Here is a 12662-nt window from a genome sequence, read left to right as displayed (position 1 = left end):
AAAATATGCTAGCAATTTATTTTGGCACTGTTTACTAAGGGTTTATTGAATGATACTTCTAGTAGCTTAAATATTTTTTCTCAATAATATAACTAACAGAAAATGTAGAGGAAATAAAAAGTTGAACATTAACCAGTTATATTAAAACATTACCTGTTTCCTAAACAGGTAACTGCCACTTGTCATGCTAGTGTTTGTCCTTTTAGTGAAAATATCTGAGAGCTTTTGATTCACAAGTACCTTTGTTTATACCAGGGTCTCCAACCATTTTTAGTCAAGGACCACATTGTAAACTTTTGGAGGCAAGACATGTCAACAATCCAACAATGTTTCAGTTCAGATGGTTTAGTTAGCACCAAAGATTGTGATTTTTTTTAAAATCTTCAAAAACTTGTTGATTTTTTATTACTTTACATTTATAAACAGGATATAGGGCTTGATGGGGGAAAGTGGTCAATGAAGTAAAGTGGTCATACAGCAAATAAATGGCTACAGCTTGGAAATAAATGTTTGAATGAATGTGACAATTTTATTTTAGCGTACGACAGTTAGAAACTACATTTTGAATAAAAAAATTTTACAACTTCCAAAATTTTATTTGGTAAAAAAAATATTTTGTGTGAATATGAAAAATTAAAAAATCTAAACACCTCTTTTAACTTCCTTGGGAATTTTTGTTTGTTAGAATTATGAACAGATTGACTGCACAGGAAGCTTCCTACATGCCTTAAGAACTTTTTCGCATTAGCAGTTAGCTGAATCTATTCCATATAATTTTTTAGAACAATTTAAGTAAGATGGGGTAAAGTGGTCATAATATTAGGCTTAAAGAATATTGTTCTTCTAATGTCACTTAATCCTTAAGTATAAGGCAGATATAAATTAAATATTAATTTCACTTAATATGTATTCTTTTTACAGTTTACGGGGTTAAATATATGAGTGTATGCGTATGCATACGCATACATATTCGTGTAGGCACATATAGACGTATTCACATAAATGCACTAATAAATACGCGTATATGGGTATCTGCAATTATTTTATCCATACAGATATACATTTGACTATACACGTATATGCTCGCTTATACATACTCTTATATATATATATATATATATATATATATATATATATATATATATATATATATATATATATATATATATATATATATATATATATATATATATATATATATACGTACACTTATATACTCAGACGGACACATATATACTTGTACATACTCGAGTAGACATTTACATACAAGCATATGATATACATGTATACAGGGCGAGTCGAAACTCTTGGCCAATTTATTAAAAGGTGTTAGACCGGAGGATAAGAAGCAAGAATCATAAGAAACATATGGACACAAACTCAATGTTGACGTGCTATATGCACATGAAGCCAGAAACTAATGGATGCAAAACAGGTCACAAATTTATTACACAAAGACAATTTTACAAAACATTTTAGGTCTTAAAGTTTTAAAGCGATTGAAGAAATTTGCAACCTGCAGCTGCAATACATGCATCAGAATCACAAATCACTCTCTGTTGCAATAACTAGACTTTCGAAAAACTTTCATCAGTTGCTGTCCCTTTGTTGCGATGCGTGTATTAGAGCTATTACAGGCTGTAACTTTTAACAACTGCTCTAAATATTTCTTAAAAACTAAAATGTTGAGTAAAATCATCTTTGTGCAACAAATTTGTGACCTGTTTTGCATCCATTAGTATCTGGTTTTGTGTGCATGTAGCGCGTCAGTGACCATAAGTTCCTTATGATTCTTTGCTTCTTATCCTAACCTATCACACCCCTTAGATTTTTGCCCAAGAACTTGGATTGTAGGCATATATGTCTCTGTAGGCATACATGTATATAAGCATATATAATGTGTATATAAGCATATATACTTGTGTATACATACATGTTGGTGTAAATGTACGTATATAAGTCTATACAAGTATATAATCATGTTTACACGTATACATACATATATACTCGTGCTCACATATATATATATATATATATATATATATATATAAGTGAGTAGACACGTACAAAGACGCATTAGATGTATCCACGAATAAACTCGGGTATACCGGTATTTGAAGTATGTACACTTATACAGGATGTTCCCTTTTGACCTGCAAGACCTTTATTTTTGCAACCGTTAGTCCTAGATGTACATTTCCAGCAGCAAAAATGTTCAAAATCAGATGTAGAGTTAAGATATTGAAAGTTTGAAGCAAACATAAAAATGAGTCAAAAAATACAAAATTTAACTTTTTATATGGGCCCTAGGTCCCCTAACTAATATTTATAAAAATAATATCCATCAAAAACTATTGTTGCATAAAAATTTGACATTTGTGCGACCAAAACTCAAGGAGATATTCCATTTCAAAGTTTGAAGGACAGAAGATGAGATTGGAACTTATCGCCCTGTCATCAAAGTAAGAAAAACAAGGTGTTTATATTTTTCATTGCAATTCAAAAATAAATGCAAATGTTGCGCTGTGATATGAAAAACCACGCTACAAAACTTTGAACAATTGGAAAAATCACACTCTATGCAAACTTAAAATATTTTAAACACATGTTAACCGGTATATTTTCCCCCAAAAGATGTTATTGACGGCGAGAGAAAAGTGATGTAAGTCACAAAATGCTGCATTTCATATCTCGGTGAGTATTGGTTGTACTAATTTCAAACTTTCTGGGTTGGAATTACTTTTCAATGGAGATTATTTCCCTAAACATAAGTTAGGGGACCTGACGCCCGTTGAAAAACTTAAATTTTTTATTTACCGACTTTTTTATTTTCACTTCAAACTTTCAATATCTTAAATCTGCATCTGATTTTGAACATTTTTGCAATTGAAAGTATACATCTAGGACGAACGGTTGCGAAAATAAAGGTCTTGCAGGTTAAAACCAACACCCTGTATATGAATAAAAATTCACCTACTATACACGTATATACTCAGGTATGCACATATATACTTGAGATACAAGTGCATATGCATATATACTGTATATTCACATGACACATATATACTCATATAGACATGTAGGAGTGAGTGGCCCAAAGCGGGTGTATACACACATGTACTTGTGCATATTCTTGTAACTATAAAAAACACTGAAATATATAAATAGTAGAGTTATTTATAATGGTTTTGCATCTATTTTTAACTATGACCACTTTACCCCATGCTATGACCACTTTCCCCAACCCAATGGAGTCAAGGGGTCACAAATACATAGGAAAAAAGGAAGTGTTATAAAACTGCTTAAATCAATATTTTTTTCCCTAAAATTCAATGTACGGTGCTCTTTAATAATGCAATGTAAAATAATAACAAAAAAAAAAAAAAGTTGAGGTGTTTAAAGAATATATTGTATTTATTACCCACCCAAGTTGAAAACCTACAATTTTATGACCACTTTACTCCACCAGACCTAATTTCAAATAACAGTTGAAAATACAACTCTTTAGCTCTTTTCATTTCATGGTTGTAGCTATTTTTACTTTCTTCTATATCTAATATATAGAAGAAAGTATTGGATTCGTGCAAATTTTCGAATTTCGAATTTTGACGGATTCGAACGTTTTGAGGTGTGCTGAGTCCATTTCGACTATTTTTGGAAAATGTCTGTCTGTCTGTGTGTGTGTGTATGTGTGTGTGACCAGTTTTTTGTGGCCGCTCTACAGCAAATACTACAGCATGAAATCGAACGAAGTTTGGTACACATATGTGCCCCTATGTGAACTTGTGCCCATTGGTTTTTGGCGCGAATTTCTCCAAGGGGGGTGGAGCAATGGGACGTTTTTTGAGTTACGCGTGATTGCTATTCCTCAGGAAGTAACTGGCGGAATCAAACAAAATTTGGTCCATATGTTGCCAGTAACAGGAACAGGTGCTGATTCAATTTTGGTGTCAATAACTCAAACGGGGGTTGAGCTATAGAACGCTTTTTGTCGTCAATTGTGACTGCTGTATCTCAAGAAATAATGAATGGAATGAAAGAAAAATTTATCGGCAAGTAGCCATTAGTGGGTATAAAAGCTGATTTTATTTTAGTGTCAACAGCTAAAAAGGGGGTAGCGCAATCACCCGTTCTTTTTTTCCATTGTGAGTGCCCTATCTCAAGAAGTAATGCTACGTTCTGGTTGAAATTTGGAATATATGTGAATCCATATGTAAACAGGCTTTGATTCAATTTTGACATCAATCGCTAAAAGGGTTTTTTTTTTAAAGCAATCACGATTGCTTATTGCTTTAATTTTACTGTCTTTGGTGTCCGTGCCTTTTTCAACTTGAACCAGAAGCTTCTGCAGCACCACCGCCTACCGATAAAATGAGTAACAAGTGTACTTTGGAACCTAACACTGGGGGGTTCTGAATTAGGAGGCAGTCCACCTAACCCGAACATCTGCCTTACACCGCTGGGCCCCTGGTCAGGAAAACTAAGTTGGGCACAGTAGGCCATGGCCCTCATGGCAGTGGTAGATGCAAGTGGGGGGGGGGGAGGGGGGCATGGAATTCATGACCCCCCCCCAAGCCGCAGGGAAATATTTTAAAGGTTTTCTTGAAAAAATATAAAAAAATGTCAAAACCATGAGCAAAAGTAAATATCTTTTTGAATTCAATTTTTTTGGGCATTAAAGTGGTGGATACAAAGAAGGGGGGTGGGTCATAGTAACTGTGACCTCCCCTCCAATCTGTGACAACTTTTTAATCTGTTGGTATTTTTTATGTTAAGTTTCTGTAGATTCTTCTTTTCAAGTTGCAATTTTTAGATTGTTTCGTTTTTGTTCCAGCTGAGTTTTTTTTTTTTTTTTTTAAATGAGCTGTAAATAGTTAATTGAAATCAGTGTTTTGGAGTTAGTGTCGGGCAAGAAATTTAAAATTTTAGTATTGTGTTTGCCCGAAACTTCGTTAGACCACGGTTCCCGTAATTAGCCCATCGTATTAGATGGAAACTGCTGAAAAAAGCCGCATTTGTTAGAAAAAGGACTACCCCCAACCAAAATAATGAAGCGTTTGGATGAAAAAACACTGTTGTTTATTTTTGAAAAGTTAAAAAAATGTGACGAACCCAAAACCAATGGAAACATATTCAGAGTTCTTGTATCAGACTCTGAGACTGAGACTGCAACATCTTCATTCGCCTCTGATTTTTTTAACAATTGAAAAGAATCGGCGAGTATTTCATCAATGTCCGAATTATATTCATAAAATATTTAATTATAAAGAAGATTTTCGCCGCATTTTTTACTATTATATTGTGAAGTTTATTGTATTTTTCGGCATACAATATGGATGTATGTCCTCTGTCGAGTATTATGCTAATACATGAAATACACCGCCAGCTCAGTCATTTCCAGCCGAGGACTGCAGTTTCGTGCTTATTAGCACTCATCAGCTCGGCATAAGAAAGTGACTGAGCTGGAGATGGAAAACTGCTAATTCTATATTAGCTACCAGTTTGTTTGGCACTCTTGACTTCCTTATGAGGTTTTCCATCTCCAGCTCAGACACTTTCCTATGCCGGGCTGATGAGTGCTAATAAGCACAAAACTGTAGTCCTCGGCTGGAAATAACTGAGCTGGCGGTGTATTTTATGTATTTCTGCTTTAGCCCTGGCTATTGGGCGGTAATTTACTGATTATGCTAATGTTTAATCAATATCTAAATGTATCATGTCCATAAAACACTTAATTTTTATTAGATTTTTGTAGTATTTATTTATTGTATTGTGTTGACTGGTGTGAATACTGGTCTGAACAGGTTATAATACATCTTAACTAGGTCATTTTAATGAACACCCAAACATGTTCTATGTGGTGGAATGAACCGCATAAAAAAAAATTGCATTAAAAAAAATTGTTCGAAACTTCATGAGTAGCTATAAAAAGTTGTTTTCGCAACACAGTTAAAAAAAAATTTTTTCTGCGGTGGATAGGAACTGCATAAAAGAGTTTCACGTAGAAAATAACTCAAAATGTTATATCTAAACGAAATCAAGTGATGATAAAACCAAGTGATGATACTTTTGTCAAGTTCCAAAAAATTTCCTGAATAAGGAAATTTTTGGGAGGCCACAGTGACAAAAAAAAAGAGCGCACAAAAACAGGTTTGGGTGTATTGAATTGTTAATTAAGTTTAATTAATAATAATTTAAGATTTAATTTATAATAGTTAAAATTAATTAAGTTTTCAACCAACTAATGGCCGATTTTGTGCTTTTGTTGACACCTAAAGAAAACTAAGTTCAAGAAAATTGTCGTACGTAAGACTACATTCTTGAGCATGACCCCCCCACCCATAACAAAAATAAAATCCTGTATCCACCGCTGCCTCATGGGCTGTTGTACCACAGGGTTTGGTTCAGTCTCTAAATAATTAATACATTTTTAAGAATTATAAACACGCTTTGTTTAGATAAGATGTGATTTCGCTTTATGTTTTGCTTAACCCGTTCGCACCCAGCGTCACGCGGACGCTACGCAACAATTCCTCTCTTATCAGCCCAGCGACACGTAACCGCTACGCGCTCTGATCGACGCTGACGTCCCAGCGTCACATATACGCTTTCTCGAAATGGAACGAATTAAAAGAATATTTAAACGATAATAGATGGCGCTAAATGGCTATAACTTTGATCTTATTCGAGTCACATGGTATTTGACCTTCATGTATAGGCTTTAGTTTTTTATTTGGGCCTCTCAATGGGATAGATTTTTTTTTTATGTAAACATCAGTGAATCACTGCTCTGCGCAAATGATTTATGAGGTCTCAATTGCTCTTGTTTATATCTTTGCTTCTCTTTTTTTGCTACGAGTAATTGAAAGAGATATACATCTAGCTGAATAAATTATGGGGGAGGGGAGGATGGTTAAAATATTTTTGCGTATGTGTTCCAGACTTTTGGGATTCCCCGTTCGATGAGAGTACAGGAATGATTTCAAGCGGCACTGAAGTTTATGATTATTTTTGAATCCTTTCTGATATTGTTCTTCCTTATTTATTCTTTTTTCATTTGGAGACTGGAACATTGCAATAAAAATGGTTAGCGAAGTGAGTGAAAGGGAATGTTTTCGAGAGAATTATGAAGCAATTTTGAGATTTGTTGCGTGGGAATTGAACTATTTTAAATTCGTTGACCTAAGTTGTTTTAATTAAATTTACATATTTTTTTGCTACGTTTCTTTTTCTTTGATTGCACACTCAAGACGTCAAACTCTAACTTTGTTTCTGTGCACATATTATTTAACTTTGTGCACATAGTTAAAGTTTTAGTATTCTACTTATTTCACTCCCTTCTAATAATGTAATAGTCTTTATATTAATAATTAGTAATCAGTAGTACATTGTTACAGCAAATTTAAAATTTCAAGTCATTATTTTGATATGCTGATTTTATATGAATATTTTTGTTTAGTTAGGCTTAACTGCTGTAAATGCTCGGGCCGATGGCGGCGTTCCATTTCGGAACGTTCGGTCCCGTAGCTGCGCTTCGTTTTCCATGCGCTGGTCCTCAAGGGGTTAAAGATTAGGTTCGCATCATCATGTACGTTTTTAGTGTAAAATAATATGTTGAACAAATACTTTTCTTAACTATATTAGCCATGGTGTTTAAGAAAAACTTCAAATTTTTATTTGGTTCTGAACTAATTTGAGTAAAAGTAATATTGCAAGAGTCTGAAAATCTGTTACACAGAGAAATAAGAATCTATGTAATTTTTCCAGTTGAAGTTAAGATACTATAATGCAGTGTAGTCAAACATAGAGCAACACATTTCAAAAATGCAAAGTTAATACAGTGAAGCACCGTTTATACGTTTCTCTTTTATACGTTTTTATCAATTACACGTTTTTTAAATTGGCCCCTGCAGAGTCTAATACACATTAACGTACACCAATTATACGTTTTTCATTTATACGCTTTTTTCATACGGTCCCTTCAAAAACGTATAAACAGTGCTTCACTGTATGTAAAAGTAAAACCAACTGATTTTAATCAATTATTTTGTTAAAGAAATGTACTTGATTAAAATCCATTGATTAAAACCAATCTGATTTAGATCAACAAACCCTGGTTAGCACTAGCCCCTCCCCCCATACACCCATGATTTTTTTCTTTTGTTTTTAATTAAGAGCTCAGTAATGGTTTTTGAGATTTTCTGAGCTTAGTTTTCCTAAAAAATACTGAAAATGAAATATACTTTTAAATTCTATTACAATGAAGTTTAAGGGATCACAATTTTATTCATTGTAATGGGAATTTCACTCTGATGGAATTCAAACAAAATGGAAATTAAAATGGGGCTGATTATTTATCACACTGAAACTGATATTTTGTTGTATTGGTCTTCACTATAATAAGATTTTGTTGCATTACCCAACTAAAAGAACTTTTTTTTTTTCAGTTTGTAAGTTTTCCGCTAGTTAGACAAAACCTGTTCAAGGACCAAATGTGGTTCTCAGACTGTAAACTGGAGACCCCTGGATTATACTATGGTATTACACGATGCAAAATGATGCAGATGTTTGCAAATTACTTCAAAAGAGAGCAAATGATTTCAAATGTTCCAGTGACACAATTCCTTTTATTAAGAACAAACAATTCAATCACTTTGATCAATTTGCAAATTTTTATTTATCCCTTTAAAAAAACCTTACCTTTTAGGTACATTGGAACACATGCCAAATGTGAATCTAGACATTAGATCTAGTCCTGTTTCCATCAACTCTGTATGTAGTGTAATTATGGCAGCATTAGACATCTCACTTTTTTCACTAGAAATTAAAAGTAAAAAATGTATATTTAATGTGCCTACAATGTAATATGTTGCTTTAATATTAAAGGATATTGTAAATTTTCTGCTTAAAATAGAAAGTAAAATAGCATTGAAATCTAAATGTCAGAAATTGGAAATATGCAAACTTCCCATGAAGTAGAAAATAACAATGAGCAACGGCGAATAAAAAGGAGCTAGAGTGGTGGTTAGAATTATAAGGACAGCAGAAAATTGCACAGAAAAAAATTTATTTCTGAAATAATATATAAAAAAATTTTTTAATGCTAGAAATCATTGTGGCATACATAACATTTAAAAAAGAAAAATATGATTTATTTTCATAATTAATTTTAAAAAAATGACACTGAAAAACTGGACAAAATTATATGGACAATGAATGAGAATGTTTTGGTCTCAAAACTGCTAATAATTTATATATATAAGTCTCCTCTACTTTTCAACCACTTTTATGTCTTCATGTGACGGAGAATTCGAGTTCCTTCAGAATATTTTTGGGGATTTTTTTTATGCCCTTTTGATGGGAGACATTAGCTCTTGCGTGTTTTAATATTGAATGCTATTTTTGTAAACTTCATGTACCAGAATACCCCACAGATTTTCCATTGAGTTTCAAGTCGTTCACAAAATTAACATCAAACCATGATTTTAAAGTTCGAGAAACATGCACTGAAGCATTATCTAGCTGGAATAAATAGTCTCCACTCATAACTAACAGTGCTTTGAGTAAATGATTATCACCCAGCATTTCAATTTTAGTCTCAAAATTCATTCTGCCTTTCACAAAACTATTGGAGTAGTTCCGTCTTTTGCAAAACCTCTCCAAGCCCTCACTGAACCACTTCCAAATGCACAATTTAAAAAAAAAATTCTTTTTCTTTACAAAGATCATGCCAGAAGTAGTGAAAACCCTCTGGCTCATCCAAATTCAACTTTTTCTTGTTGGAAAATATAACATAATTCCACTTTTTCCCCATTGCAAGGTATTTTTTAGCAAACTCCACTCTAAGTCTCTGATCAACATTTGTGCAAGAGGTGGTCGTGACTTTAGTTTTCCACAACAAACCTTTTTTTCTTTTTGTAAAACATGTCGGATAGTTCGAGCACTGCATCATAATTTTAACTCCCGTTGAATTTCGGTCTGTTTCTGATCGTGTTTTCACACGATTAGAAAGAGAAGATGATCTACCTGTTAGTCTTTGTCGTCCATATCCACCAATATTTTTAAGGAATTCATTCTACAGTTATTCATAAATTAGCTACACAACATTTACACGTAAAAAAAAATTAAACTAGAAAGATACGAGCATAATAGAAATTCATTATTTACTCACCATCCTTCTTCAGTGCTCTGAGAAAAATCTTTGTTACGATTATTTTCCTCACGAGGAATATTTATATTACTACGAAGCCCCTAAACAATTACAAAAATAAAGGAATTATAAAAAACATATTTACACTAAAAAAAAATAAAAAACATACTTAAAAGGAATGAATAAAACAATTGCTTATACAGAAACTAGATTTTTAAACACATTAATAATTTGAGCCGGAAATAATAATACAGTTATGTAAAATCTGAGTTTTTGATGAATGTTGCAGTTATAAAAGCAATTTTTAACTTTCTACTTAGATTTCTTGAAGTAACATTTATATTGTAATAGTTGGTTTGAAAAATAAGAAAAAAAAGCATATATTAAAGCAGACTAGTTCTTAACTAGCTCAAGTTAAACCAGGAACGGTCCAAATAAATATTTAGGTCTAAATGCCTATATAACAAATATGCTTCCAAAAGCTTTGTAATTACCTAAAATAATGGTAGCATGTAATTATTATTATTTTGTCTTTTTCAATAATTGTAAACTGCATTTATGGTCACTATTTTAAGTTTATTATGGGATATTTTACTTCTACTCCTGGGATTAGATGTTTTACTGTTGCTCTGAAGCAACATGTTAAATGTATAAAATCAAACCAAAAAAAGGTAAGGGCATGGGCGGGGGGAGAGAAGGGACACCTGTTGGCTCAGGCTCAAGCCTGAAGGGGGCACGAGATTTTTAAAAAATGAGTGAAATATATATTGTGAAGTAGAGGTAAACAATATGGAGGGGGGCTCATAAAGGTCATTTGTGACGGGCACGGGACCAATAGGATGAAAATATGTCATTTCATTAGATCAGTAGATTTTTTTTTAGCGAGAAGGCAGAAATAAGACTTAAAGAGACCATACTAAAAGCTTCAATAAAATTATCTCATTAATTTCATACCTTTGTGATGAACTTTGCAAAATCCTTACGAAATGGAATGCGACACTTTAAAAACCACATTGCTATAACATGATGAGCTAGAGCAACTGTATACTGGTTAAACCTATACAAAAAAAAAAAAAAAAAAAGAGCTATTTACATTTTGAAATTTTAATTAAAAGAGTTGGAATTAAACATATGAAAGAATAAATGTTAGTCACCTAAATGGGTTGGTATAAGGAAGTGCAATAGCAAATATACTCATAAACTGATCTTCAACAAAACTGATATAGAGGTTAGGTAATCGGATGAGATCTGAAAAACAATGTATAATATTTCAGTGCCTCATCGGTAAACTGTGTGACATGCAAAATAAACATTTTTGCTGCTTATTTTGAATAGTGTTGTAAACGATGGAAATTATTATTCAATCCAATAATTAAGAGTTACAAATTGTTGGTTTGTGGATAATATTATTAGAGTGTTATCCACAAAGCAGAAATTGAATGCACATGTAAACGGCAGTCATGCAAAATTCACTCATTTTGTCTTTACAGTTTACCTCTTAGGCAGATAAAAGACCAGAAAAGCTTTCACTAAATCAAGGACCCCCCCCCCCCCCCAAGAAAAAAATAAATAAATAAAAAGAAATGGTTGGTCATTTAGTTACAATTGTCTTGGCAGGAAAATTTTAGAAATTTGAATTTAATTTTGACAAAAGAATTTTGAGACTTTTCCAAAAATTTTGAAGCGCTGAAAAACGTTTTTTCTGGAAAAATGAGAAAAAAATGGAAAAATTAATTTTTTACAAAAATAAATAAATAAATAAAAATAATAATAAAGTAAAATAAAATTAAAATAATAACAATATACAGTCAAACCTCCCGATAGCGGAAACCGTCAGGACCAAATTTTTTGTCTGTTAACCGGGAGTGTCCGCTATTGGGAAGACCGAATTTACAATGACATTTCAATTTTGTATTTTAAACCTACACATAGTGTATAATTCTAAGTTAAATTAATGAGTAGTGAGAATGTTAGTGAACTTACCATATAAGTAAATAATACGCAGAATCTTTCGGGAAAATAAAATAGGAAGGCATTTGTAAATTGTTTCCCCTAGTTGAACAAAACCAGCGAAGCAAAATGGAATCAATGTCGTTGATTTTCAGCACTTTTTTACTTTTATAAAAAAGGAAGTATTGTATTCGAGAAAAAATTTTCACTCAAAAATCGGCCTTAATTTCTATTTTGCTCATCCCCGAATGAATGTTTCTTTTTTTCCCGAAATATCCATTTTGTTGATCCCCGAGTTAATTACGAGTTTTCTTGTGATGTCTGTATGTACCTATGTATGTGCGTATGTATCTCGCATAACTCAAAAACGGTATGTCCTAGAAAGTTTAAATTTGGTATGTAGACTCCTAGTGGGGTCTTGTTGTGCACCTTCCCTTTTGGTTGCATTCGGAAGTTTCTAAGGGGGTCTTTTGCCCCTTTTTGGGGGCAAATCATTGTTTATTTCGATGTAAACTCAAGTGGTGTTATAATATGGTAGACACTTGGAGATATATCGCCAGCC

The 12662-nt window shown here is 32.7% G+C and overlaps 1 protein-coding gene across 1 annotated transcript in view; it reads right to left on the bottom strand.

Moving 5' to 3' along the window:
* The window catches only part of LOC129221656 (tuberin-like), a 165904-nt gene that overhangs the window by 64207 nt on the left and 89035 nt on the right, over positions 1-12662 (bottom strand). The window contains exons 23-26 of the mRNA XM_054856184.1: positions 11305-11398; positions 11105-11207; positions 10172-10251; positions 8701-8817 (exon numbers count right to left, since the gene is read on the bottom strand). Of these exons, the coding sequence (XP_054712159.1) occupies positions 8701-8817; positions 10172-10251; positions 11105-11207; positions 11305-11398 (394 nt within the window). The remainder of the gene's footprint in view (positions 1-8700; positions 8818-10171; positions 10252-11104; positions 11208-11304; positions 11399-12662) is intronic.

The sequence above is a fragment of the Uloborus diversus genome, chromosome 1 (assembly GCF_026930045.1).
Source record: "Uloborus diversus isolate 005 chromosome 1, Udiv.v.3.1, whole genome shotgun sequence".
In the NCBI taxonomy this organism is placed as follows: Eukaryota; Metazoa; Arthropoda; class Arachnida; order Araneae; family Uloboridae; genus Uloborus; species Uloborus diversus.
Note: the sequence above shows the minus strand (reverse complement) of the source record. Positions and strands in the feature narration are given on the sequence as shown.